This window comes from Aptenodytes forsteri, unplaced genomic scaffold, assembly GCF_000699145.1.
Source record: "Aptenodytes forsteri isolate BGI_AS27 unplaced genomic scaffold, ASM69914v1 Scaffold125, whole genome shotgun sequence".
NCBI lineage: Eukaryota > Metazoa > Chordata > Aves > Sphenisciformes > Spheniscidae > Aptenodytes > Aptenodytes forsteri.
In genome coordinates, this window is record NW_008794447.1 from 4,855,322 (window position 1) to 4,882,649 (window position 27,328).

Sequence of the window (27,328 nt, forward strand, 5' to 3'; positions counted from 1 at the left end):
AGCCATGGTGAGCTATGAGATACCCTGTGTCTTTTTCCACCGGTTTCTAGAAGAGCTTTGTTTTAGAAAATGGGTTAAAAAATAATAACAGATTTTAAAAAAATAAATGCATAGCCTTGAGATCATGCTACATTTTCATGTAGTTTCATTTTTCTAGCTCACAGCTGCTTCTGTAAATGCAGGGAGCTTCCAGTATTTTCTGGAAGTCTTGAAAGTAGTTTCAAAACATGGTGTTGGCTTCCTGCCCCAATAACTTGAATCAAAGCTTTACTATTTCTTTAGAGAAGCATACCAAAAGGTAAGTGATATATTGCTTGGGACAAAATGGAGAGTGTTTGGCCAGGTGCTTTTCTGCATTCACCTGTAATTGGATGACAAAAATAATCTCTTTTTTTAAATTTGTTTTTTCAGGGTGCTGTTTCTTTTATTATAAAGAGCCATTGTCTATATTGATTGTGTATTTCTGCTTTTTGGCTGCTGTAGCTTCCCACGGTTGCATGTAGTTGTGATGCTAAATTGGAAGCATTGTTGCTGGCAAAAGGCTTCAAGCGGAAGAAATATTGCATCCATCCATGCACTTGGGCCTTATTCTCTGAATTGTTCAAAGGCTGTGTCTGGTTCTGCCACAGAGTGATTATGTGACATTTGTTTTGACAGTCACATGTTCCTTCCGCAAAATACCATTTATCCAAGAAGGAGCAGTAGAATTAAAGGTGCCCAAATGCAGCGAGGTGAAGGTTCCCTAGACAGCTAAAGCAGCAAAGAACAGCCAGGTTCTTCTCCACTCCGCCTCCTATTTTCCCTGGGGCTCTTCAAAATATCTGAAAAGGGTTGTGATACGAGGCAGTGGATCCTGTGATCTCCATCCTGCTGACAGCTTGCAGGACTGTAGTGAACGTTTCGCCGCTCCACAGGGAACTGCTCTGTGTAGCGAGGCAGGTCCCGGGTGGCTGTGCTGGCAGTCCACAAGAAGGTTTTAAGGCCTGACAGAGGTCTGTGAGTCTAGACGATCTCAATCTTCAGTACAAACGTGATGTAAGGCAGAGATCAAGGAAAGTGCATGGTCAAAAATAAAAGGGGTAGGGTGTGAATTGGTTTTTATAGGTCAGGAGGCAGCATTTGAATGATGCAGCATTTGAGAGATGGGGGGTGTCTGTGAGCCTCTGGGTGTGATAATGACCCCCTCCTGCCCCATGATTTATTTCCAGGGGTAGGGGGGTGGGGTTTGTCATCTTAAAGACTTTAAGACCAAACAACTACAAAATAAGATTTATTTTTTTAAATACTTGTTTAGGAGCTGTCCAGAAGGACTCCTTATAGCTATGTAACACTTACTCTGCGTGCGTGTGTGTGTGTGTACATCTCACCCGTGAAGTTCAAAGCTTTTAAGAAATACGTGCTTGCCATTTCGACTGACAAAACATAGTTTTTCAGTATCTGAATCAAACAGTTGAGTCAATGATGGAATTGGTGATGGCAGAATTTAGTTCTTCAAAGTCTGTTTGATGCCCTGCTTACTGTAGGTAACTTGGTAACTTCTCTTTTCTGAGGGGCAGCATGTCTCTGTACCAAAATGGTTTTTTCAAGGTTCTAAAAAGAAATATATGAACCATGGGCATATGGCTGAATTAACAATTCATGACCATGATGGAATGAAAATAAAAAGTTAAATCTCATTCATTTGAATATTGTGTAACACTGTCATTTTTGTAATGTTTTTGATCCATAGTACTTAAAAACACTTTACAAGAGAGATCAGTTTAGCACAGATCCTAGTTCAGGGTCATGAGGAGCTGTGATAGAACGATGCACTCGGGATCACAGAGCGGATTGCTGACAGAGGCAGTAAAGAACTTGGGATTCCCAGCCTACGTGGTACTTGACTTCGCTCCATTTGTCTTGAATAGCAATTCTATTTGCCCAAATATTGTTAGAGTTTAATTGCATTCAAGATTATTTTAAACAAGATTTTCAGTCCTAGTTTTGGGTTGGATTGCACAGGTTATTTTGCTGTTGGCAAAAATAACGAATAGCTGGTGTAGTGCATTTTCACCTTTTTTTTTTTTTACAGAAGGCTTATCTTTCAACAAAAATATATCAGCATTTAGTCTGAGATGCTTCCTGCAACTTGAGTCCATACGATTGCCTTTAAAAGAGACTGCTGCTTGGCCCTGGTAATTTTCAGCCCAGCAAGTGATAAGCTAGGATTTAGAGACAGTGAGTGATGCACACATTTCTTTTCAAGCCAACAAAATACCCAGTTGCACCTTGAAAACAAATAAACAAAAGAAACCAAGGGAGAGGAAAAAAATTCGCATGGAGTTGGGACTTGTGATTGTTTTAAAAATGTTAAAAATTTTATCTGGTTGTTTTTCTTACAGATTTTTCTCATTTAGGATGTTACAAGACATCATTTATGTGGTTAAACCACAAATATGTGGATGGCTTATAAAAATGTGGCTGTTATCTTTGCCATGACTACTCATGAGCATCTCCCAAGCAGATTAACTTCATAGAAAATTCCAATTTTCTTTATGTAAGAGCACAGGCCCACTTTGAAGAGGTAATTGTCTACAGAGCTTTCATGTGGCAGGAAGCATCTGCCACATTCTGGCCCCTATAGGACCCACTGCGATGCTTCTGGATGACCGGCATAATCGCTGTTGTTGTTGTAGTGTAGTATGACGCTGTAAAAATCCCAAGCAAAGTAGGTAGTTGTTAAGGAAATTAAGAGCTCTCATTAATCATGAAGTTAGTTATAAATAGCGTAGTGAACAGTTTCCTTGTTAAATATTTACGTGTTTGAGAGTCTGAGTTGGACAATGTGAACATATTGCACGTCCTGATATAGCAGGAGCACCACAACATCCTGAAATAAAACTTGAGAAACAGTTAAGGCATTTGTGACCACAGGAGCTGACATTTCTTTAAAAATAATAATAATTAGAAGTTGGTAACACTGCAGTGTTCTACGCTATCATGATTGTCTTGCATATTCTTAAATAAAGGATCACTCTTTCTCAGGCTTTAGGACAAGTAGGCATTGAAAAATTGTGAAAGGTGATTTTAATCAGCAGCAAGAACTGAACTGAAGATCTGTTGAAAAAGAAATGGTAATTTTCACGATGACTTTTCTGAACAGAAGTACTGTTAATTTTGCTTTTAAGAAATCCATGCGTTTAATCCTTCCTCTTGGAAGCTATACCTCCTGTTCATTTCATTTAGGAATTTTAAAAAAATAAGATTTTGGGGGATGTTTTGGTGCTTCTTCAGAGTTCCTAAAGCAGGTTGAATACAAATTTATTGATTTTTTTTTTCCTTCTTTTTTTTTTCCCCACAAGCTCCAAAGACTTCCATTTAGCTGAAAACTACGCTTCCTCCACGGCTGTACTAAATTACTTCTACAAGGCTAGTTTTTACTTAATAGCTTTAAATGAAATTTATAAAGCTCCTTGCTACTATACACCAGTCCTTAACTTGCAGCTGTGATTTGTCTTAGAAAACTTTGAAACAACAAATAAATTCAAGTAAAGATTTTGTTTGGCTGGCTGCATCACAGCTGCAAAGGAAGCTATGGTTTACTGGACATAATGGTTTTAAACAAATGAAACAGATGAGTTTTCTGAAGACAAACTGCAAGACTTGCTCTGATACTAGCGGTAGAGATGGTAGCGTTGAACTCCAAAGATGCTAGGGAGAGCAGGAACAAGAGAACATGGGTAATAATGCCCTATTTTTTCTTCCCTCCATACAATTTTTCTTTTCTTCCCTGTGCAGCTTTAACTACTAATCAACAAACACTCCAGAACACTGTACTTTGGTCTTAAAACACTGTCTTTGTTATTGAATGCTTTTAGTTCATCATGCTTTTGGGGCTTTTTAGTTACAGGCATGCAGAGTTACTTGCAAACTAGAGCAGTCAAATAATGTTTGGATGATTAATAGCTTTGGTATTCTCTGAGTAGTTTTTATGGCATTTGGCAAATATTTTATGAACACCAGTGAACCTTAGCTGTCATATGCAGTTGGACTTCTTTATAATCAGGTATTTTTTTCCAATTCATTCTTAATTTCTGGAGCATTCAAAGTACCTCAAACTTCTCTGAGAGAAGTTATTTTGAGATGATAAAGATGTCTTAAGAAAACTGGAGAGCCTGTCTTTAGATGACTGCTTTTTATATTTCATAATAGTGAAAGAATAAATTGATTTCAGTTTGTTTTTACTGTCCTGAAGAGACTGTAGTTACCACCATCCATGTGGTATCACTGACCAGAACTAAGCACATGATTGATACTCCTATTTGTTGCTGGATACTAGTATGGGAATGGATATGAATGGTGTATAACTAAATACATGTTTCTAATTAGAAGTACCTTGGCAGGAAATGGTCTTAATAAAAATAGAGATGAAAAAGCAAATTCAGGATATTTGTAGAGCTCTGTGCTGAAGACCATGTACTTGGGAATCGGAGTTCACTGGGGTGAGGAAGAGAAGAAAAGGGGGAGGTTATTCTGCAGAATTGAAAACCAAATAATAAACCCTGTGGGAGTAAGACCATGAGCTTCAGCCTTGTTTTTAAGGAAAAATCTACAGTGGTTCCGAGTACTGGAGTTCTTGGACCTCAGTGCAAATTTCAGTTTCCTCTAATTACAGAGAAAAGGGGGAAAAAAGCATATTTTTTAATGGAAATGGGAAACTGCTGTTAGTTATGTCTCTCTGAAGGTACTTTTGTGGATGCAAGGCACTTATGTGGCTGGTTTTGCCTCTTGCTCTCCCCCTCCTATTCCAAGTAAAGCACTGCTGTAGCATTCCTACGTCTGATCTCCTTGTCTCATGAGGATTAGTCCTGTTGGCCAGGAAACAGCATTACCAGATCACGCATTTCTTAAATTTTATGTCACGTTAGTAGATTTACTTTAAAATTTTAGGCCCTAAATAACTGGTATTTAAATAGAGCGTTGGCCTCTTTCGTGAGGATGTTTGCAATTTCCTGACGTAAAATCCCTTGCCAGCAAGCCATGGAGCAAGCAGGCAGTCAGAAAAGAAGCATTCTTAACAGAAATCTTGTTTAGTACTAGGGCTTCAAGGCAATAGCCTGAAAACAAATGAGGCTCTTCAGTGAGTGGCTTACGTCCTCAAAACCAAAAATGTTAGGACCCACCTACTCTGATGCAGGAATTTGCTGCAGTGGGACCCCTTTTTTTCCCCCCAACATTGCGTTCCAAGTGTTTTATGGAAAGCAAGAAGAGAGAATACATTAGCCAACAGAAAACCCAAAAGGTTTTTCAGTTTGAACCGTTATTTGAAACAAAACCAAACATGTGAAATGGACTCTTCTCCTGATGACTTCTCAGACAAAGGCAGCATTGACACACACCGAAATGCCAGGAGCAGAATTCATGCCGTCTGAGTGCACTCTAACGCTAGATCCATAATCGCTTGTTCTGCTTGGCAGTTTTTACAAGCAGCCATTTGTTAGAAAAATAGACTTCATTAGTGATTTTTCAGCTCAGAGTGCCCTTCCACAGTATTCGTCTGATAGAACGTGCAGAAGCTGAGCTTCTCTCTCCTCGCTGTAGCACTTTGCATTTCACAGGTGGTGACTTGACTGAACAATGAAAACATCTAATTTTCACTTCTTGTTTGGTTGGTTTCACTTGCCATAATTTATTTGGGTTTTTTCCCCTGTAGGTTTGCATCCAGTGGTGTTGCAACATAATTTATTTCCTTTTCAGTTTAAAAAAAAAAAAAATATATATATACACATATATATAAAAAAACTTATTTTTTTTACCCAGATTTATCTTTCCCAGAATAGGCGTGTGAGTTAAAAGCGCTGTCTTATGTGAGTGCCTAAACGTTAGATGAGGTAAATTTGGGCCTGTGGGCCTAAGCCATGGGAAAGGTGTTCCTCAGTATTGCTGGCGTTGGAATGCTGTATGGAGCCAGGCTCTCCATAGAGACCTAGTGTCCTTCCACCTTCACTAAGCTGATTTGAAGAACAGCACTATGACACTTATCTGTAGTGATTATTTCTGAATAGAGTAGATGTTGGAGACCAGTCCGTTGTACGGCTGTGAGGCACTTTCTCCTCCGTGTTATATTCAGCTAGGATGTGCTCTCAGAGAAAATTCGTGAGGTTACTTGGGAGCAGCACCAGGAATTTCAGTTGCAGTACTTAAGATATAAAGTTCTAAAAGATATGTATTTCTGTTCACGGATCTGGCTTAAGATAGTGACAGAACTGCCAAATTTTAGATACAGAATGGCACTTTTAAATTTTCTGATGGATTTATTAAAAATACGTCTTTTGAGGGAGTAAAGGATATTACTAAGGGCTTTCTGTGCCCTAGCTTGTGTTACTTTATCTTCTTAAATGGGCAAAAATGGGGTGGAGGAATTCTGTACTACGGACACAAGTAAGCAACCTCAGTTTTGTGATTGTGATCCCCCCCTCCCCTTTTTCTTTGCCTGGTGTCAGGTCTTTTCTGTTGCACAGTATAAGCTGCTCAACAGAGATTAGGCCTTTTGTTTTTTTGTTTTGTAGAGAGGGGAAAAAAAACCTGTACAAACATTTTAGTTTTCTGTGACACATTAAACTAGAGGAATTGCATTATCCTGGCTGGTTGGTAGCAGCAAGCTGTTTTGCCACCAAATTTTATTTAGGTTGAACAGTCTCAGCGGCAAGACATGAAAGCTCAGTGACTTTATTTTATGCTGGAACATTTTGTATGTTCTTGTCTGATGCAGAAGAGAAATATTATAGGGACCTGTACTTATATAGCTCTTCTGAAAGAATGGTTTGTAAGTGCTAAATTAAGTATGAGGCAGGCAATTACATAATATCCACATTTTACAAATGGGGATAATCATAGTTCAGGAAGGTTAGCTGCACAAGACCATGTTAGCATCATTAACAAAAGTAGAAATAATGAGTCATAGCCCTCAGTTCCTTGCACTTATCGTCTGTATTATGGGTTTCAGGCACTTCAGCCTATGTTTGACTATAAGAGCAGAGAGTTTATAAAGTACACACTGGTTAAATAATTTCATTAACCCTGTTACCTCTGCTAGATTTCTCACCCTATTTGCAATCTGTGCTCGTATGTCACTGCATTGATTGGCATTTTAAATTGAGTTGTATTGGGCCAAATTTCTTTTAAATCCGATTATAAAACTGTGGAACACAAAGTTAATATGATTAGGTAATGACATTCAGCATCAAATTGTTCTTAATAAAAGGTGTTTGAATTTGAACTTCTACATTCGTTCAACCAATTTTAAGATCTTGGTCTTTATATATAGGCAAGCTTTTATCATAGACTTGTAGGCAAGATACTTAAGAATATCGAATCGGCTCAGAATGAACTATGCCAACACGTTGGGTCATGCTTTTGACTTAGCTCCAGTCAACAGCATACTTTGCAGAATTGCTTTGTGTACTGCTTTACAGTCTGGGTCTTTGGTCAGCATTGCCCAACTGCTTGGTCTTTTCATTGGCACTTCGAGCTATTTAAGGGAGCATCTGATTTTGAAATTGGAAAAGAACTGTCTGTGTGAAAATCACTTCACGTCCTTTTCTTTTTAAGGAAGTTGCTATGCAGCACTACTAGTAAATAAATCAATTTTGTCTTACCTGCATGGTCTCTCAGAAGCGCTGTGTAGAAGTTAAGATACAGTACAAAACCTTTCTGTTTACCTTTTCTTGTTGTTACTTGATTATTCCCAATACTTCAGTGATAACAGTAATAGAGCACTTCATATGCAAAACCCTTGGGGTAGAGATTTGCAAACTTCTGGTGTTTGTTGCCAAGTTTATTTTTTACAAAGCATTCTCACTCATTGCTGGTAGTACCAGCCCACATCTGAGTCTGTGCCAGTCCTTTTCCATTCTGTGCTGTAGGGCAACTTTCTAACATAATCAGACTTAAACTTTTCATTTGGTTTATTGTAAAGATTTACCTTTCGTATGGCTTCTTGGTGTACCACTTGAAGGCACTTGCTTTTTCTAATATTAACGCTTTGTCAGATAGACTTTCATGAAAGGTTAGGGTTATTATGCATTATTGATCATATTTATTTAAAATAGACAATGTGACCTGCAACACTTGCAGAGTTTAGTCAAGTTGGCCAAGAACTTCCTTGTTGGGAGAGGGGTTATATTACTGCCTGTAGGGAGCTTATTGACTCTAACGTTTTCTTAGTTTGTACTCTTCACGTTGTTACCAGATTCATCTGAAGTGTTATGTAGTGTGATAGCAAAACATAGGGGAATGTTACGCTAATAACATGATAGCGTATGATAGCATTACATATTGGGAATGATTAGTGCACCTACTGCACTTGTATATAGGTATATACAATTAAAAAAAGGTTTAGAGAACGTAATTTTATGACAGGGTCATTTGTGGTGGAGGTTGGGTTGTGCCGTGGTGGGGGGACAGTATGCAGGCTGGGAGCTTGGAAAGAAAGTCCCCTGTGTCTGCAAGGTTGGAGAGGTGTTTTTGGCACAGACAGATACAGACCTCTGGGGAACAAGTTTAACAAATACAGTGTGGAAAAAGATTCTTGGGGCTTCTCAAGTGGGAGATGCACAGTGGATAGGAGACCTCCCAAGAGTATCACTATTTCCAGAGTAATACTGTGACTAAAGAGAACTTAATTTCTTTGAGGCTACCTCAACTTGCGTCTGAAACATGATTATTCTCCTGTCATGCTAGATATTCCTCAAATATGGAATTTTTTATGTAATGCAACTTGAAACCAGTTAATAGTAATGATCAGTTACAGTATTTATTGATGCACTTTTTGGCCTTTTTGTACACCTTTTATGCTTGCCTCCGACAAACTACTTGCATGCAGCGTTTTCTTTGTTTCTGGTTTGGTGCTTAAGCCCTTAGTGTGAGACCTAGCTAGACTGTAAAACTCTTCTTCAGCAGCTTGCTTATGCTTGTGGCATTAACCTTTCTGCAGGGGGTTGTGCTGTTTATTTACAAAATTCCATTTTCCAGTTACAAATAGAATATTATTAAGAGAGTCTTCTTTTTACCAATTAGGTCAAAGTCCTAAAATTTTAAGACCTAAACCACATGGTTTAGAGCGAACTGATTCACAAACCATAGGTGACTTTACTACAAGAAGAAAGGGTATGTACTTTAGCACTGTATGTATATGGAGCTTTATAAAAATAAGTAAAACAAAAATTAAGAAAACTGTTACTCTAGAATAATTTTAACTCTTGTATAGTCTTTTTATTTCTATTATAATCTAAGATCATGGATGTGTTTTCCTTGCCAAGCAAAAAGTTTCCTATATAAGCAATTAAAGTCTTTCTGGCTTGAACAGCACATGGGAACATTTCCTTGACATTGACATGAGTGTTCTGATCTCTTTAAGTTTTAGCTGTTCATATTTTGGATTTATTTTTGTCTGTTTTTTAGAAGCAAGTATATATGACTTGCCTGTAAGTAGCTTGAAATAACTTTTGCTAGGCAATAACTTGAAATCAGAGTTTACTTGAGTCTCTTGCTGTTGGCTAAACACTGAAATAAAGCAAAATATTGATCCTCTGACCATTTACTAGTACAGTGATTTATTTATGCATCTTAATGAGCATTGCAATTAGTCTGATGGGCATTATTGAAGGTGCTGAGTTGGTATAGTCACAAGTAGAGGAGATTACAAATAGTGTTAAAAATTTCACAGAAGTGTCACTGATCATTACCTTTTGGTTGTTAAAGCCCGTTGCAGCTGGATGAAATATTCCTGCTGTTCTCAGTGGGCTTTGGACAAAGTCCTTAGTCTCTTTCTGCTGGAGCAGTACCTTGCCCACCAATTATACCTGCCATGTAGTCTCAGGCCTTTACAGAGGACTTGAGCCAAGCCGATCATTTGTGTGTCACTCAACCTTTAGTATCATCTTGCCTACGTCAAGTTTGGTTCTGCCACTCTTATTTCATATGATGACTTATATCTTGAGATAAATGAGTTGTAGTTCCTCTTCTGAGTCTGTGGTGACAGCTTTTTATGAGCAAGTGGGTTAAAGTGGCAGAATTACTGCAATAGGCTTGATATGCTTTGAGTGCATAATTATGACTTCTTAACAGAGAAAAGGAGAAAACTGTTTGGGATACTAAAGACTGATACTTACCCAGAAAATTTGAATTCTGAGTCCTTATGTTCAATATGTAAGAGAGCTGACTTTTCAATAAACTCAATCTGAAGAGTGAGTATAATGAGTACAGTTCTGCTTTTTCCTTGTGAGACAACGACACTGATTAAGCAACTGATTTCTGTCAGTTCCTCATGTGGTCACTTATGACAGCTCTTACTCCACATGAACTAGTGCTACATGCCTGACATTTGATCTTGGTAAATCTGCTAACAGGCAGCAAAATGAGGAGAGGAAGGGGTGTTGTTATAATGACATTGCATTTTATTTCCTAAAAACAGTTTTAGGGATGGTGAAGTTGAGATTCAAACTGTGACAGCAGTTTGACTGTATGTGATTCCCCCCCACCCCGCCAACTCCTATGATAGAACAGATTATACTTCCCCCCCACGCACCCCCCTAACATTTAGGAGGGGTGAAACATACAAGCTGGAGGGAGGGATAATGCGTTTCTCACTAACACTCTATTTGTGGTTCTGTTCTGAAAATGGAATTTAAAAATGGCACCTTTTTAGAACAATGTTAGCTGTCATTAACAGCGCAAACGCGCCGCTACTCTGCTCGTCTGTTGATAGGCACTGAAGCAAGCCAAGCACCTCTTGGAATTGAGGCTGGGTGTTGGCTCATCTCTCACTTTTGCAAACTTAGTCTTAGCTGCAGGTTCTGCCCACACTTTGAGCTGTGAAACCTCACCAGTAAGGGCACATGTATGCAGTGAGGGCAGAGTTTGCATAATAATAATTGTCCGTGAGCCAAGAAAAGTACCCAGAGTTGGCTCTGCTGGCAGTTTAAACTGAAACAGTCCATCAACCCTATCCTGGGCTTGTCAGTTCACCAAATCATTGCGGCAGAGTATAGACAGAACACGATGCTGCCATTTTCAGAGTCTCTTTTCGAAACAGAATTACTACGTACAAGTATATCTTACAAAATTCTTAAATTGTGGGTTTTTTCTAATGGATGTTGCTTGTCAGTACCTGGAAAGGTTAAAAATATAAGTTAATATATCATGGCTTTCTGACAACTGAACAGTGTCTCCTTTTCCGAACTAGTGTTTACTATTTAAAAAAATAGGGTTTTTTTTTTTTGTATTTAGGCTTTGAAAATCTGTAAGTTTGTTTAGGAATGTCCTGTGCTTTAAGATTGTCTGTTTCTTATATAGCAAAACCAGCTCCGCTAGAAATAAAACCTCTGCCTGAATGGGAAGAATTACAAGCCCCAGTTAGATCTCCTATCACCAGAAGCTTTGCACGAGAGTAAGTTTTTCTTAGCTTTTCCTCATTCAGATTAATTGTTTTCGTTGACTAGAGTGTTAATAAATGTGTGTACATCTGTATTATATTTTTAGCCTGTGTAATACAAATTGAGGTTTCCTTTGGAAGTGTGTGTGTATATACGCACATGTGCATTGAAACAAAGCGTGTCCATATGAATTTTTATTTTGTAATATTAAATATAAGGGACTGTGTATAACCAAAAAATGTGACATTCTAGTAAACTTGAATGAAAATTTCAGCTCTAATGTGCTTATTTTTGTTGTTTACCAGGAGGTTTAAGATATTCGAGATGTATTGTTTGTAAAATAATTCCTGGTAATTAGCTCCTCCAGGTTTCCCATGTCTCCCAGACCGGATTCAGTTCATAGCACAACTTCCAGCAGTGACTCACACGACAGTGAAGAGAATTATGTATCCATGAATCCAAATCAGTCCACTGAAGACCCAGTATGTAAAATCTACGTCTTAACTACTCTCTTCCTGTGCAGTCCTTACTTTTAAATCATGCAAACACAAATCCTTTCATTCAACATCACTCCCTTTATGCTTCTAGACCAAAATAATAATAAAAATATCTCTGTAGAAAAACTGTAATTTTTGTAAGATTTCACTGAAGAAGTTAAGAGCATAATCATATATAAAGAGAATGGTTAGTATATATATCTGTCATACAAAACAGTTCAATACATGACTTTATTTTTTTTTCTTCCTCTTCCCTAGAAACTGTCTCCTCTTGTCTGTAATTGCTTGTCCTGGGCTATGTACCAGTTCAGTATTACAACATCAAGGGAAATAAACTGTCTTAAGACCTCTGAGACAGGCTTAAAAACCTTTATTAAAAGGACATCTTCCAAGAAACGTGGAAGGAGCAGGGGAAAAAAAGGATTGATATTTGTTGTTTACCATTCTATAAAAACTGAGCTATGCGTACTTTTATGAGGCTTCTTTCAAAAAAGACGATAGAAGGGGTCTTTGTGTATTGAATATCTGTATTTTTTTTTTCCCCTTTTGTGGAGAATTTTCTCAGATAATAAAGTTTCAGATACTCAGCTTGCAGTGCAGTAAGTGAAGAGCTAGTTAGGAAAAACTAATGATGCTTTTTGCTTGGCTGGGGGGGGGAAGGAGAGAGAGAAAAAGAAGAACCAATAATAGTATTTTAAAGTAAGAGAGTAGCAGTAGGCCTAAACTAAATGTGGTCCAGAATACCCCTAAAGCACTGGAGGAAAACCTGTGTCTTTAGCTCAGCTTTTTGTTCAGTATAGTTCAACGCATCCACCACATTTTTATGTCTTGGGTTCTTAGTAGGGAATATAGCAGCATTTTTCATCTTTAAAGCATTATGAAAGACCTTCGTTGGGGAGGGCCTGTCTAGCACCTTTTTTTTTTCTGTTCGTTTGTCTGCCTTCTTATATGGCATGTGCTAGCCCATTTCACTACACCCTGGACTCTCCTCCTCTCGCAGTGCTGCTTGCTTCCCCATCCCCTGCTGCTCTGGATACCCGCCCTGATCTCCTCCAGTCTCCCTCCCCTCCAGCTCACCATTGCTGCCTCTGGATACTGCTTCTTAGGTCCCCCAGAGCGAGCCCCTCCTGCTGACTTCTCTGCGGCAGCTCTGACTGGGTGCAAGCTCACGAGCCTGCAGAGCACCCTGGCTTGTGCTTTGTACCATGTCTGACCTGCCGGCAGCGCAGGCGTGCTTCCCAGGTGAAGTGCGCTTCAGCAGTGGGGAGCCGATGATGTAAAAACTTAGCCCCTCTCTTGCAAGAGGCATTGGTAAGTAAGCAGTAACGTCCCATTTTACAAATGCAAGAAACATCCCATTTTACACAAAGGGTTGGAATCACCTGTTCCCACAGTTCTGCCTGCAGCAGAATCGCAGTTCAAATTGGGGTTTTCTGTTGATTCTTACAAGAATCCCCATTTCAGGTGTTCAACTTCAGTGCCAAGATGGTATAATTAATATCACAGCTCAGACGGCCTGTCATTAATATCTTCTGTTTGCTTGCACCGTTCATTCTTCAAGATTGTTCTACAGATTTCATTTTCATTTACGTACATTTAAAGTTTCTGTTTTCTAATGCATATGTTCTGCCTGTCTAGTTTGTTTGAAATAACAGATTATTTTTTGTTTAAAGAGTAATAGCTTTTTTATTTATGCTGGAAACATTGATACAGAACCTGATTTTTAGATGTTAAATATGCAGAAATTTGTTTAGAGAATTTGGGCAACAAAAGTGAACTTTGTCTCAGTTGTTTGTGTTTGTCCTTGTTACCACTTAATATTAAATGAGTTGGACGATACAGATATAATGGTTAACTTCAATTTAAAAAGCCCAGCCCATTAAGCCTTAACCCATAAAATATTTTATTTCCTAGAGAACCAGCACGTTTCCAGATATCTCAAGGCCTTTGTTTTAAAATGTGCCAATTACATAGACGATTTGGAAATTTTTATTTGTTCCGACTGCATCTTAGAAAAGGGTCCATACTTTTTTCATCTTTTTCTGTCATCAGCTTCAAAGCATCTTGTTTGGACATGTCGTACTTCTGTTTTATTTAATAAAATCAGCAATATTCTGCTTTTTCTTTCAAGTTGCTGTCAGCCTTACCCTTCTGTCTTTCCTTCTGCCTTCCTCTTCATTTTTTGCTGACTGCTGCCCTCTGTCTTCCTTTTTTTTTCTTTATCTTTTAGAGAAGAGTCCTTCTATTGTACTGTTCCTATAACACCTGTTAAGAGGGAGGGATCAGGCTGGGAGAGGACAGAGGAGGTGAGGTTGTGAAAGTCTGGGCTAATTGAAATTTAGGTATATGCAATGCAACTTCAGTTCAGGCGGCCCTACACAAATTTTCTAAAGTTTTAATCTTTTGGTCTTATCAATTGAATAATACTTTTTGATTTTCAGCTTAATCATGATGGCTTTTGAATGAAATGTGAAAGTTTCATTTGAAGTTTTGCCACTATCGTAAGGCTGAAATTCTTGTAAGGTATTTAACAGCAATTTAAGGAAATAGAAAAGTTCGTAATTAAGTAATGCTAAATTTGAGATGTAACAACTTCATTTAAAAAGAACAAACCACACTCCATTCTTACCTCATGATATGAAAGGGACGTTAGGTGGAAGGCACAGATTGGTTTGGTGGCAACCTTAAATTTGGGGGGTTGGTTTTGGGGTTCCCCCCCGTTGGCTTTCAACTCTGTCCCAGTTTTGACTTTGTATAACAAGGGGATATATTCTATGTCAATAAAATTTGCATGGTTTAACTGATTGCAAGAGCTCTCAGTCAGTTCTTTAACGTTTAATATTTTGGCAGTTTATAATAAGCGTATTTGATAATATGGACCATTAGCATGTATGTTTTTAGCTAAGTTATTTATATTATAATTTCAGAATTTGTTCGGAAGCAACAGTCTTGATGGAGGAAGCAGCCCTATGGTAAAACCTAAAGGAGATAAACAAGTAGAATATTTAGATCTGGACCTAGATTCGGGAAAATCTACCCCACCTCGTAAGGTAAGCAAATCTTCAACTCTTGTATTTCTGCCATCAAGAGTTTAAAATTTCTTCACAAGTAGTTGCTGTGAAAGAGGGAGCTTCCAGCAAGATCATCTTCACTAGTTTGTCGAATGGTCAATCTGAGAGCCTATGTTGGACCTTTCAGAGAAACCTGTGCTCGTTCTGTATCTGTTTGGGACATCTACTTACTTTTTGTTGTTAATTTATTTTAACATATGTTTTTCACTCTTCCTTGCCTTTCCCAGAAAAAGAGCAGTGGTTCAGGCAGCAGCGTGGCAGATGAAAGAGTTGATTACGTTGTGGTCGACCAGCAGAAAACGCTAGCACTGAAGAGCACACGAGAGGCATGGACTGATGGGAGACAGTCTACAGAATCTGAAACACCTACGAAAAGTGTGAAATGAAAATACTGCTTTTTCTTCAAAGAACAGAAAAGAGTGAATTTTGAAGAATTACAGAACCACAATGGCAGTGGTGTTCGACTGTACAGTACCTGATTCACTGGTGTGTGAATAGGTTCTTGATGGAATAGGATGGAAGCCAAAGGGCACTTCGAATATATCAAAGGAATTTTAAGATCGTAAATTGGCTCTGTGGTCTCTGGAAAAATTGCAACCTGTAAATAACATGTAAAATAGTATTGCTTAGCTTTCAGAAAACCTTTTGTTCTGTAGTTAACACATTTGTAGTATTACTATGTTTATGCACTTTTTCAGTTACAATGTTGGTTCAGGTATTCCCAGTTAGTGTACCTTAACGCTTAATTCATCTGGAGAATTTTTTTTTCCTTACACTACTATGCCTTACAATTTTAGGTTAATTAAGCTACATGTAGATACGGAAATTAATATTTGAACTTCATTTTAACAACTTAAAATTGATTTTGCGGAAATACTTTCACAATTGAATAATCTACTTGAAATGCCAAGAGACAACCGTTAGTTACATACTTGTTTATATTTAATACATGCAAGATTATTTGGAAGTCTACAGGTTACCTTCCTAACAAAAATTGCTGTGAGTTAATAATAATGAACTGTACTGGGTTTAGACCTACAATCCTGGCTTATATGTTAGTTGTTAGTGGTGGAACTTCTATTGTATTTTATTAATGACAGTGTTCTGTGTTCAATGGGTGAAGATTCTGCAGGGTGGGATCTTACACTTTTAAAGACTGAATAATTAAATACCAAGTAAGCCTGCAAACCACTGATGGCATGCAGTAATATTGTGATCTCACACTTATTAACAAGAAATAACCTTTATATTATTTACAGAAGGTAGAGTATATAAATCAGGTACGTACCAAGCACTATTGTGCTAATACACTGATCAGGTTTAGACAATGAGCTTTAGTTTTGTACTATTTAGAAGTTCTAATGTCAGTTTTCAGTTCAAGATTAATGGGACAGTTTGACATTCACTGTTTGTAGTACTAGCAAAATACTGTGATTTTGAATTAGACATTAATTCAAATGGAAATACTATGTTTTGACACCATAGTGCCCTTCTTATGATCTCTATTTTACTTTAATCTCCTGCTTGGCCTTATATTTAAATCCCTATGCAACTGATATTTTATATCTCTGTTTTTAAAAATTAGATAATATACTTAAATGATCCCCTTGTAAACCACTTGTTGCTCTTTCCTGGTACAGGATTTTAAGCTCTGTATACTGTGATCCTTTATTTTACTATGCCAGTTCCAAATAATAATCTGCCTTGCTTTAGAAACGTTTTTTGTTATTTGGAAGAAGATAGAGTTCTTTAAATACGTGAATGAGTTAGGTCTAGATAGAAAACTTACTAACACTTTTTTTTTTTTCCACACAAACACCCTCAAGTAAGCGGTTGGTTTTATTTTCCCGCCCAATTTTTTTGTTTTGTCCAAATCATTTAAAAGTTGAGCATAGAGCTGTGTTGTTTTCTGGCATGTGGGCCTTAGTACTGTGCCTAATCTACCATTGGTTGTTTCTCTCCCCTCACACACACAATCTACAGTATGTAAATTATCTTATTCTTAACAAAGGTTCTTTTAAAATTAGTAATATTTTGATGCTTTGAATGTGCATTTTAAAAAAAAAAAACTAAACAATGCATTTTCAGGTGAATTTTAAATAAATCAAGTTGTTCAGTTTTGATGTGTAAATCTGTCCTGTGAAACAGCAAACCGATGTCAATGCGTCTATGAAGGTGCCTAGATACCAACCACACTTTTTCAAAATTGTAGACGACCTCTTAGTACCTCTCAAAAAAATGTACAGCTAAAACAATTTTCAAAATGAATCTCTGATTTAAAACTCTGCACCAAGCAGCTAAATAATCTGAATTCCCAGTCTTCTGGGAGCCAGAAGAGGTGTGAGCCGGGGGACCTTGATGGCTCAATCAAAAGTAGTTCAAATCCGTAAAGATTCTGGAGCTATAGCTCAACTCTGCTTTGACGGTCTTCCTATCCAATAATAAACTCTTCTTCACTGATGCTACAGTTGAAGCACCCATAGGCACGGTGAGTACTTGGTAACTAATGTAATGATAGTTTTGTTTTAGGACACTGGCTTTATGCATTTTATCGGTGCATTGATAGCAGTGCATCTCCACTGCTGAGAGGCCTGTAATTCGCTAACAGATGTGGTTAGATAATCACTTTGCTGTTTATCCTACATAATTGCTTTGGTGCTTGCCACTGGGGAGAAGAATCATACTGTGGACTCCCGCACTCATGCGTGCACCCAAGGAGTAAGATGATCTTGGAATATTTCAAACTCGTGTTTCTTTATTCTCTCAATAGGTGGGAGAATTTGAGGGAGAAGGTTTAGAAGGGCTGCTCGTCTTTTACCTATCCCTAACCCATCTGTCCTTGAAACATTTACCAAGTATACAACTCTGTATTATTTTTAAACCTCTTTGGGTTTTTGTAAATGAGCAGTGATACTTACATTTTGATATCGATACTATTTTTTCAGATGTTGTGAGCATCTCTGATAATGAAGTATAAATGCCTAAAAGAATTGGATGCCTAGGCTGGCCTCTCTTGTTGAGCTAGTGATACAAGGTGGTTTTGCTCTAAGTTTGCTGATACCAGTCCTTGGTTTACAGATTACACTTACTCTTTCTTCATTTGAAATTTGGCAGCATTCATAATGTTAATTGTTATTATGATTGAGAATCCACTCTTAATTTCTAGGCTTTTCCCCCTTTCTTTTGTTAAGGAAAACAGCAGCTTTCAGCCTGTACAGGCAGTATAATGATTTCTTAAGTAATAGTCTAAAATTTCTCTTTAATTAGATTTCTAAGCAGTTTTCATTCCCTAATTCCAGTAATATATTTTCTCTACTAACTTGTTGTCCAAAGGACGTTCAGAATCAAGCAGCTTTCCTGTACAGGCAGTATAATGATTTCTTAAGTAATAGTCTAAAATTTCTCTTTAATTAGATTTCTAAGCAGTTTTCGTCTCCTAATTCCAGTAATATATTTTCTCTACTAACTTGTTGTCCAAAGGACGTTCAGAATCAGAGACGTGATACTAGCTCTGGATGATACATCTCATTTTCACCTATAAAGCCAGAGTGGGGCTTCATGCTGCAGGAGGATGTGAATATTAAATTGAAAATGTGAATCCTAAAGTTGTAGGGGGTAGAAAGCAAGCTAGACTGTTGTTAGCCTTGTGTAACTTTCAGTTACTAGCTTTGTGAGGACACTCTAGTTAGAGGGATGGGTGCTGGTGAAAACTCCAGTAGATACCAGTGCAGGAGTCGTTTGTGAGTGGTGTTTGTCAAGTGTTCTTTTTCAAACAGGTAAGTTCTTTTTGTCTTTCGCTAAAACAGTACGTTACCAGTTGTGGATATAGTTTTCATTGCTGTATGTGTCATACACAAGAGTCATTTTAAACTGCAAATATATGGGTGTAATAGGTCTTCTACAAATACACAAAATCTTGCTCATAAAAGTCAAAAGAAAGACTTAGCGCCTTGTGCACTAAGATTGACTAAAGATGGTTTGGTATCACTTTATGCTATAACCTGAACAACATGTTATCTGGTAAGTACTAATGGCCACACTTTTACACGCTGTGGCATAATCATTATTACCTCGTAAAGTGCAGGTGCAAAGACACAGCTGTTCTGCTAAAAATTTGTAAAATTACATTGAAAAAGATGAAAAGAGAAAAATGCAGTCAGTCTTTTTACTGAGATTTGTATTTAGGTAAAAAAAAAAAATTAACAATCCATTCACATAGGGCAGTTGTGGCATAGTGCCACACCTAGGGCATACAGACAAATTACAGTCTTGCTGTTTTAATTAAGTAATTTAGAATTCGTTGCTCTGTGTAGCTAAATAGGGAGTGATGGGCAGGACTATAGCTTTCGCATTGCACTGTGAGCTAAGCAAGATTTTTATTGCAGTGAAATTTAAGCTTAGCTATTAGTGACTGCAGCAGTCAATTTATATATAAATTGTAGTCTTGCAAAACTACTTTGGAAACCTACCAGCCCTGGACAAACCTTCCATTCCCTCCTTTATTATAGAGGTTTGTGTCATGGAAAGCCAAAGGATATTTATTTGCTCAAGAAAAAGGTATTGCCATACAACATCAGTGTGCAGTTTTAGAAAGCAATCACTTAATCTGTTTGGATATTTTACACCTATGGCTCTTGAGAAGCTGAGCACTATCCACAGGCAAACTTAAATTTGGAGATTATCCTCTGTATTTCTTCAATCTGCTCTTGATCTCTGTGTATTGCACCAAACGCCGCTGCTTCAGGTTCATTTCTTGTTGTCTGTCTTACTACATGGGAATAGTAATGTGGTCCATGACCACAAAAAAAGTGCTTGTCCAGCAATTAGTGTAATAAATGTTCCACAAAAACATTGTGTTGATTGGGTGTAGATGAACCAAATACCAAGCTGTGAGGATTTTGTTTGGCATTTTAACTGAACAAGCAATTTGGGTGCGGGTCTCAACCTGATGAGGTGCAGAGTGGGACAAAAAGAAAAGGTGCTTGAGATGGTTATGAACAATGTCTTATTTTCAGTAACAAAAGTGGGAGAATAGCAGGTATTGGATGCACGACTAGTTGAAAGGCTTTTGCCATCTCGTCATTAGATAAACAGAGCTAGACTGTTCTGATGCCAGTAGTTTTCTTTTTAGACGGTCTTTAAAAGAAAAGTCCCGTGTCTTATTTGAAAGGGACGATCTATGTTTGCTTCAACTTTTTTATAAGAAACAAGTTAGCTGAAATGTACAGTTGTGTAATCTGCAGTGTACACACATAACTGAAGAAACACTAAACATTTTGGTAAAACCAACTTGCAAAATAAGTATCTCGCTGTGATGCCAAATTTAGTAAGCCAGTAGAATTATTTTTCAGTTTCTAAACCACAAGGCATGGGGCTAATGCCTTTTACTTCTGTGTTTAAAAACAAAAAGTAAACGTTAGAAATACTTACTAATTTTGAACTATTTTAGTTTACTGTGGTAAAATGGAATAGAAAAAAATCCCATACAGTTTAGAATATTAAAATACAAAGTTTTTAAAATGGAGACTCTCAAAATTTTCTTGCAGTTTTAAAATCAGCATTTGTAGTAATCATCATGATTCACTCTTGGAAGATTCTTACAGGATCCATCGTTGTTGCCAAGCCTTTTCCTGGTAAGTTATATCTGCAGTGAAACAATAAGAAAATGTGTGCCACATCACTTTTGAAAAAGGCCGATCCTACTATTATAACAAGATTTGATTAAATGCTGTTTGAGGTTCTTTTTGGCTGGTGCCAGGTGCTAATGTGTGTATGTGGGGCTTGCACAGGGTACCCGGATGACTTGATTGCACCTTAGGAGAGGGTGTGGAAATCCAGTCTTCTGAAGATATTTAAAAGGTGCAATACAAAGTAGAACCAGGCTTAGTATCACTCTTTCGAATCAACTGAGCACTTTTAAGTATGAAATAAAAAGCTTTTGATTTGGAGAAATAAAAGGCTCACGGTAGGGCATCTCAATATTTTATTCAAGTTTAGCTGTAGACATTGCAGGAGAGTTGAGCTGTTCTTGAACTAGCTGTAACTAGCTAGTGACTAGCTGTCTAACCTAACAGCACCACTGGATGCCCAAGGAACAACACTTAAAGCTTCAGGTAAAGTATAGCTTTCTATTCTAAAACCCTGTTTACAGAAAATATGTTGGTATCTGGAAAGCTGATCATTGGTACTGAATGTAAGCAAACACAACTGGGCAGCTGAAAGTTGCCTTTGCTGCATTTTTTTTAATCAGATGGCCAGAATAGGAGGAAAGTATAATTATACCTTATTTTTCCTGAATTCCTACCAGACTTTAAATTATATAATATCTCATATTTCTATGTATTTTCAAGGAATATGCTTTAGAGGAAGTAATCACTACTTGTTTCTGTGCACTTGCGCTGTGGATTTACACACTTGTAAACCATGCAGGCTAATTGAAATGTTTGCTTAGGATTTTTTTCCCTTACCTGTTAGTAGTGAAGGATGCTGGCCTGGGAGTTTTGGAGATGCCTCAGACTGGCCTGCTGGAGTACCTCAATTTGAGTCCGGAGTTAATTGCATCGAAATGGTGATAAAACCCTCTGCTGAGGTTGTCTTCATAGTAATACATATAAATCATGGTGTACATATTTAGTTACTTTTAAAAAATTAATCACAGTTGAGACCAAAATACTGAAACAAACGGTGTTCAGAGTTAGGCTCCATAATCTTAGTTAGGCATGGAGCAGCATTTTTAAACGGCATTAAGTGTAACAGGGTTGCAAGTTCCCCAGGCAGACAAACCCATGGTATGATCTTTTGAGGAGCAGACGTTAATATTCAAGGCACCAGTGTATCCTGTTTAAGTGAAAGTTCCAACAACTTTTTCAAAACAATCGCATTTCTACTCAGGTATATAAATAGAAGTTTAGGAACTAAATTCTAAATTAACTATTTTTTTTCCTGCATAAACGGAAGAAGTGATGGTTCCCGAAGATATTGTTACCATTAGCTGTGCTCGCTTGACAGCTCAGTATGGGGGAGCACAGAATAGACTTAGCCCTTAAAGAAATTGTTTTAAAAAGAAGGAAAAAGTAAAGGAGCCAACCAGGATCAGGATTTAGCCTCTGCTCTGCCTTGCAGTGAGCTCCCTTCCCCTTGTACGCTGTAGAGTGCAGCTATGCCTGATTCCAGTGCTCAGCTTTGAAGTGGGGTCAGAAATTCTGCGGCCGGTGCCAGAGAGGCACGAACAAGCTCTGGAAAAGCGGTGTGCTTAAAAACTATGTAAAGAGTTGAAGCAAAATTTTAGTTTTGGAGAGGGTTGGCGGGTGGTGGTTTTATTTCCCCCCTTGTAAAAGGAATAGGATAAAATTTAGGATTGGGATGCAAGTACACTTGGTACTAGCTTTTACAGGCTGTACTGCATCCCGCTATGAATTTAATTATTCACCCCCAGTTTTTTTCTAGTGGTATCTGTGGTCTACATTTTTTGTAGAGTATCCTTGCATTTGGTGTACCAGGAGGAGGGCCATCTTTTAAAGTATGGGACTAAGGACCAGAAAATGTTGGCTCCCACCCTTTCTCAAGCCAGCCATCCAAGCTGCCCTGGGATATAGTCCCCTCAGAAGACTTTGGCAAGAAGCTGAATAGGTGCTGATTTATGGTCAGGTCTGGTCTTGAACCGTGGGATGTTTTTGTGCAAGCTTATTCTGGACCTAGTTTTGTGACAATGCACTTTGTGGTGTGTGACTGGCTACACAGATTCATTGGAGCTTTCAACCTTTTTTTGTCAAGGTGTACTTGCATAAAAATTTAGGGATAAATTTCCAGTTGATCATTCTAAGCTCTATCTTGAGGTTTTCTTTTAGTAGGTGCATTATGTAGAAAGATGGAAACTTTAAATTAAACAAGCAGTTACTGTTCTGTAAATGGGATTAAATTCTCCTTAAAACAAACAAACAAACAAACAAAAAGACCAAAACCCTGCTCAGCCCTCAAAAAAAAGAGAACTTGATTTCAACTGTGTATCTTTATTTAGTATCTTTTATAGTCTGACTATCTTCGGGTAAACTGCAGCCGTGCGGACCTTTTCCGTTTCCTTCAGAAAGCATCCCTTCCGAACACTGAACACTGCCAGTTCTGTTGGCTGTGGCTTTCTGCTCAGGGCTGCTGAAATAACTTTGCCTGACTGACTCCCTTCTGGTCAGATACTTCTCTAAAACTGTATCAGTTCTGGGCACACAATCTGCCAGACTTTTCTTTTCTCTTACTAGTTTTTGTATCCCCTGCATGGTAATGATGTGAATACATGCCATTACGTTCTCCCTGAGACACTTAGTTATTTGGTGAAGTCTTACTTGGATTTCCTGTGCCTTTCTGACATGATTTTTTTTCCCCCAAATATTCTGATTAATTAAAGGAGGTTTGAAAAATAATTACTTTTATAATAGCTGCTCTGTTTTTCATGAGTAAGCTCAATTTTTTTGAACATATCGGATCTTTTCCCTCCTAAAGGATTCTACAATTCTATGATTTTTTTTTTACAGTGAAAATCAATGTTATGACGAAGCTGCACCTTTGCTGATGGACAGAGATTTTTTTTTTAACAAACATAGCATGATTTTGATGGCTTAGATTTGACTGCTGGTGCTGTGTGTGTGTGTGTGTGTGTGTGTATATATCAGTCGGCACCTGCAGCACCATTAATCTGAGACTGGAATAAAAATGATCGTGACCGAAAAGTGATGGCTTTGGAGTACGCCTAATTATATTTAGTTTTGGATGGGATAGTCCAGCTCAACATCAGTGTTGTGAGTGGCTAGAAGAATTGGCACTATCTAATCTCTTTTGTGTAGTATTTTACTTTCGCATTTTAAACTAAACTTTAAAAAACAACAGCCCCTAAGATCTGAACGCAAAAAAGGACTGTCGTGGTTTAATTTCAGTCGGCAACTAAGTACCACGCAAACCAGGCTCTCTCCCACCTTCTTGAATCCAAGTGACTGCCATATGTCTGATGGTGTGACCACAAACAGCTCTATTTCATTCCTTTCATTTCCCAAACTTTGGGAAGATTTACAGTGTTGATACGTGTGCAGCAATACCTATTAGCATAATTGCTGCATAGCTAATAGTATCCTTTAGAGTTGCTCTTACTTGTGGTGTTTCAATTTCTTATTTAACAAGAAGTCACCTAAAGAATATTAAAGTTACGATTACACAACTGAGCAACAAAATTGAAAGACGTCACCGGAGAGATTTGACAAAAATCTGTAATTAAACTGTTCTTTACCAACTTCATAAGCATGTTAATAATTAGTTGTCTCTATAATTTAGTACTGGCCGAGGGAGGATTTTTTGCCTTACTGTGTATTTGACCATATGTTGGTGTTTAGCGCATTAGTAACCCCTGTCATGAGCTTCTTTATGCCGCTGGTTGCTTTTAATTTAAGGTCTCCATGTTCAGGCTCTGTGTGGACTGTTACGATTTTGTGTGTTCATGAGCATCTTCATGTTAACTTGGAAAGCCCTCTTTCCTTTTTTGGTTGAGGTTTTTTGTTTGGGGGGGGGGGTTGGCATAGTCTTCTGCTCTGCTTTCAGGACTTTAAGAAATTTAGGACCTTTAGTCTTACTTTCCACTTCTGACAAGATTTTTTTTTTATTATTATTATGCCCGCCCTCTGTACTTGTTAGAAGTCTAACAGTTTGCTTTATTTTTGCCTCTAGTTGAGCCTTTTCCTCTGAGCATGGTGGAGATTTCAGTAACTTTTTCTGCTGTTTCACAGCATGGTTCTCTCCCCTTGGAAATAGCTTGTCCAAAATTCTGCTGTAGGAGTTGACTCCTAGTGATATTGCTCTCTTGCAGTGATACAGGGTCCATGGCAACTTCAAGTGAGTAATATTGAATAATGAAATAATGCATGTATTAGAGCTAGAGTTAGGATTTTTGTTGAGAAGTGAATCATCTATTCAGAAGCATTTGGGTCTATAGAACAGTATTTCATTACTATCCTGTTAGGGTTATCAAAAAATACTCGTATGATATTGCAGGTTGTACACAACTGCAAGACTAATTTTTTCTTCTTTTTTTTTCCCCTGCCTCTGATGTAGAGAGAAAAAAAAATAATTTCCTGTTTCTATTGTGGAATTCAGATTTTGGCTAGGAATATTTTTTGATAATGTTTCACCTTTTGTGAATGAAATATTTGGGGCTGGTATTTTCTTGCATATTAACTTAGAATAATTTTTGCTTAAATTTCAATCTCTATGGTAAAGGTAGAGCTTCTGAGAAGTAAGGGAAATGGAGAAGCTAAAGCAGTAGCTAGGAAGAGAAGAGAAGTAATTTTGAAGTAGAGATCAATGATATCACATTAATCTTTTCTGATACCATGCATACGAATATCTCAACACCACCCACTGACATGGTGCTGTTTTATTTTGCTGGATGGCCAAGAATCAATGAGATTTGGATGGGGGTGGTGCTTTTCTCCCTTCTCCCCTCACTAAATTTTCTCACCTTCTCCACCAAACCAGTATGATCTTACCTGGCGATTTTAGTCTGATTATAAAAGATGGTGTCGAAGGTGCTGAAACATCATCACCTGTCTTGTCAAATACCTGACTCCTTCTCAAGGACCTTCTACCCCACTTTTCTTCACCATCGATCCCCCACGTGTGGTTTTGTTTGAGCACATTGCTGGGGAGACAAAAGAGTGCAAAATGGGGAGCGGAGTGTAGCTTGCTTCCCACCCTTACCTACTGCCCACACCATGCAAGACAGCACTGCATTTTCTGAAGCAACTGTAGAAGAGGAGAGGGGGTAGAAGCTGAGGCAGAGCAGATTAAAACTGGACACAAGACTATGCCGGAATAGTATAGGTGGCTAAATTAATACAATTTAGTATAATTTGCTACTGCAAATATTTAAAAGTTAAAGCTCTCTCCCTGAATGCAGAGAAAAGCCTTCAGCAAAGCTTGGGGACTGGGTTTTCATCTGTGATAAGAGACGACAACAAGCAGTGGGGAAAATATGTCAGTAAATTTGTTATTAGTTGAAAAATCCTATTCTAGGAAAACTGAGATTTTCTGGGAAGTTATTCTTCTGAGTAGTTTTGGCAGAAATGAAGTGACAATCTTCTGGAAATGTCAAAGCTAATCATTTTAACTTCAAAAAATTTTAAAGGATGTCTGTAATAAGAAACAATGGAGACTTGTAACAATAATCGCGGCGAAGGTCTCCGTTTAGCTGCTACCTTCATGGTCACAACGGTTTCTCAGGATGTGGGAGACGCAGCTTCACAAACCTGTGGAACACACTCACTGGCTGCATCTACATTAACGCTACTTGTGAATGCAGACACACCTACAAATGTAACGGATCTGCAGCAGATCTGTAGAGCAATTCAGTTGATGTGGCGTACCCGGTTGTCCACACTGTGTGCCATTCGGGGGACTTTTGCTTCAGCCTAGCTCAAGTTTGGCCGTTTGGACTTGGCCTCTGTTAGCAGTTGGAGTGCAACAGTGGTGCTCTTAAGTTTACCTTCCTGTTCGGTTTCATCCATTTTGTGCACTCCAGGGTTCTTCTGGGATGTGCACTCTGGTACGTGGTACCTGGCAGGGTAAGTGGGGGTAAGCACCCCTCGCCTGAGCGAAGGTAATGCAAGCGTCGATGTGCTCAGTCGCGTTCTACAGCAGGGGTCTGCAGCCCGTGATGGCTTCCAGCTGGGAGCAGACACTATGTTTTACTCAGCTGGTCTATAGAACCGTACTTCTCTACCTACAAACTTCATCTGGCTCTGTCAGCCTCATAAAGTGAGGGAAGGGGACGGGAGCGGTTGGCTCTGGCACCCGTTTCGGTGAACGGTTGAGTCTTTTTATTCACAATATACCTACACACTTCATCTAGCTCTGTCAGCCTCATAAAAGTGAGGGAAGGGGATGGGAGCGGTTGGCTCTGGCACCCGTTTTGGTGAACGGTTGAGTCTTTTTATTCACAATTCACCCTCTCCTGCTGCAGTCGTTCTATTAGATGGTCCTGGAAAAAAGCACTTGTTTTTACTGAGACCTGCTGTTTCATAGCAGCAGTATCCTACTTGCATTTTACTTTGATGAGGGTGTACAAATTACACTTTAGTAACGAGACTTATTTATCTTGTCTAGCTAACTTTGAATGTCAAAAGCAAAAGCGACTGGCTTCCTGCTAGGTGCTAAAAGCTGTAACAAGGAACCTATGTGGTAACCTCATCAGTTCTCATCGGAGATGCGTTATTAGCAATGTCACTGTAAAACGCGCGGCGGCCAGCTGCTTCAGCGCACAATGCTGCTGCTCCGACGAGCCCAGGCAGGTGCCAGTAGCCCTGCAGGCGCC

The 27,328-nt window shown here is 38.4% G+C and overlaps 2 protein-coding genes across 2 annotated transcripts in view; both read left to right on the forward strand.

Annotated features, from left to right (window-relative positions):
* GAB1 (GRB2 associated binding protein 1) overlaps positions 1 to 17,038 on the forward strand; it is a gene marked incomplete at its 5' end in the record, with an annotated part of 101,576 nt that extends 84,538 nt beyond the window's left edge. The window contains 5 exons of the mRNA XM_009290325.1: positions 9,058 to 9,147; positions 11,335 to 11,428; positions 11,773 to 11,896; positions 14,839 to 14,961; positions 15,210 to 17,038. Coding sequence (XP_009288600.2) covers positions 9,058 to 9,147; positions 11,335 to 11,428; positions 11,773 to 11,896; positions 14,839 to 14,961; positions 15,210 to 15,368 — 590 coding nt within the window. The remainder of the gene's footprint in view (positions 1 to 9,057; positions 9,148 to 11,334; positions 11,429 to 11,772; positions 11,897 to 14,838; positions 14,962 to 15,209) is intronic.
* Positions 17,039 to 24,839: 7,801 nt separating this feature from the next.
* Positions 24,840 to 27,328, forward strand: part of SMARCA5 (SWI/SNF related, matrix associated, actin dependent regulator of chromatin, subfamily a, member 5) — a 28,599-nt gene continuing 26,110 nt past the window's right edge. Inside the window, exons 1-2 of the mRNA XM_019474873.1 lie at positions 24,840 to 24,852; positions 26,537 to 26,579. Of these exons, the coding sequence (XP_019330418.1) occupies positions 24,840 to 24,852; positions 26,537 to 26,579 (56 nt within the window). The remainder of the gene's footprint in view (positions 24,853 to 26,536; positions 26,580 to 27,328) is intronic.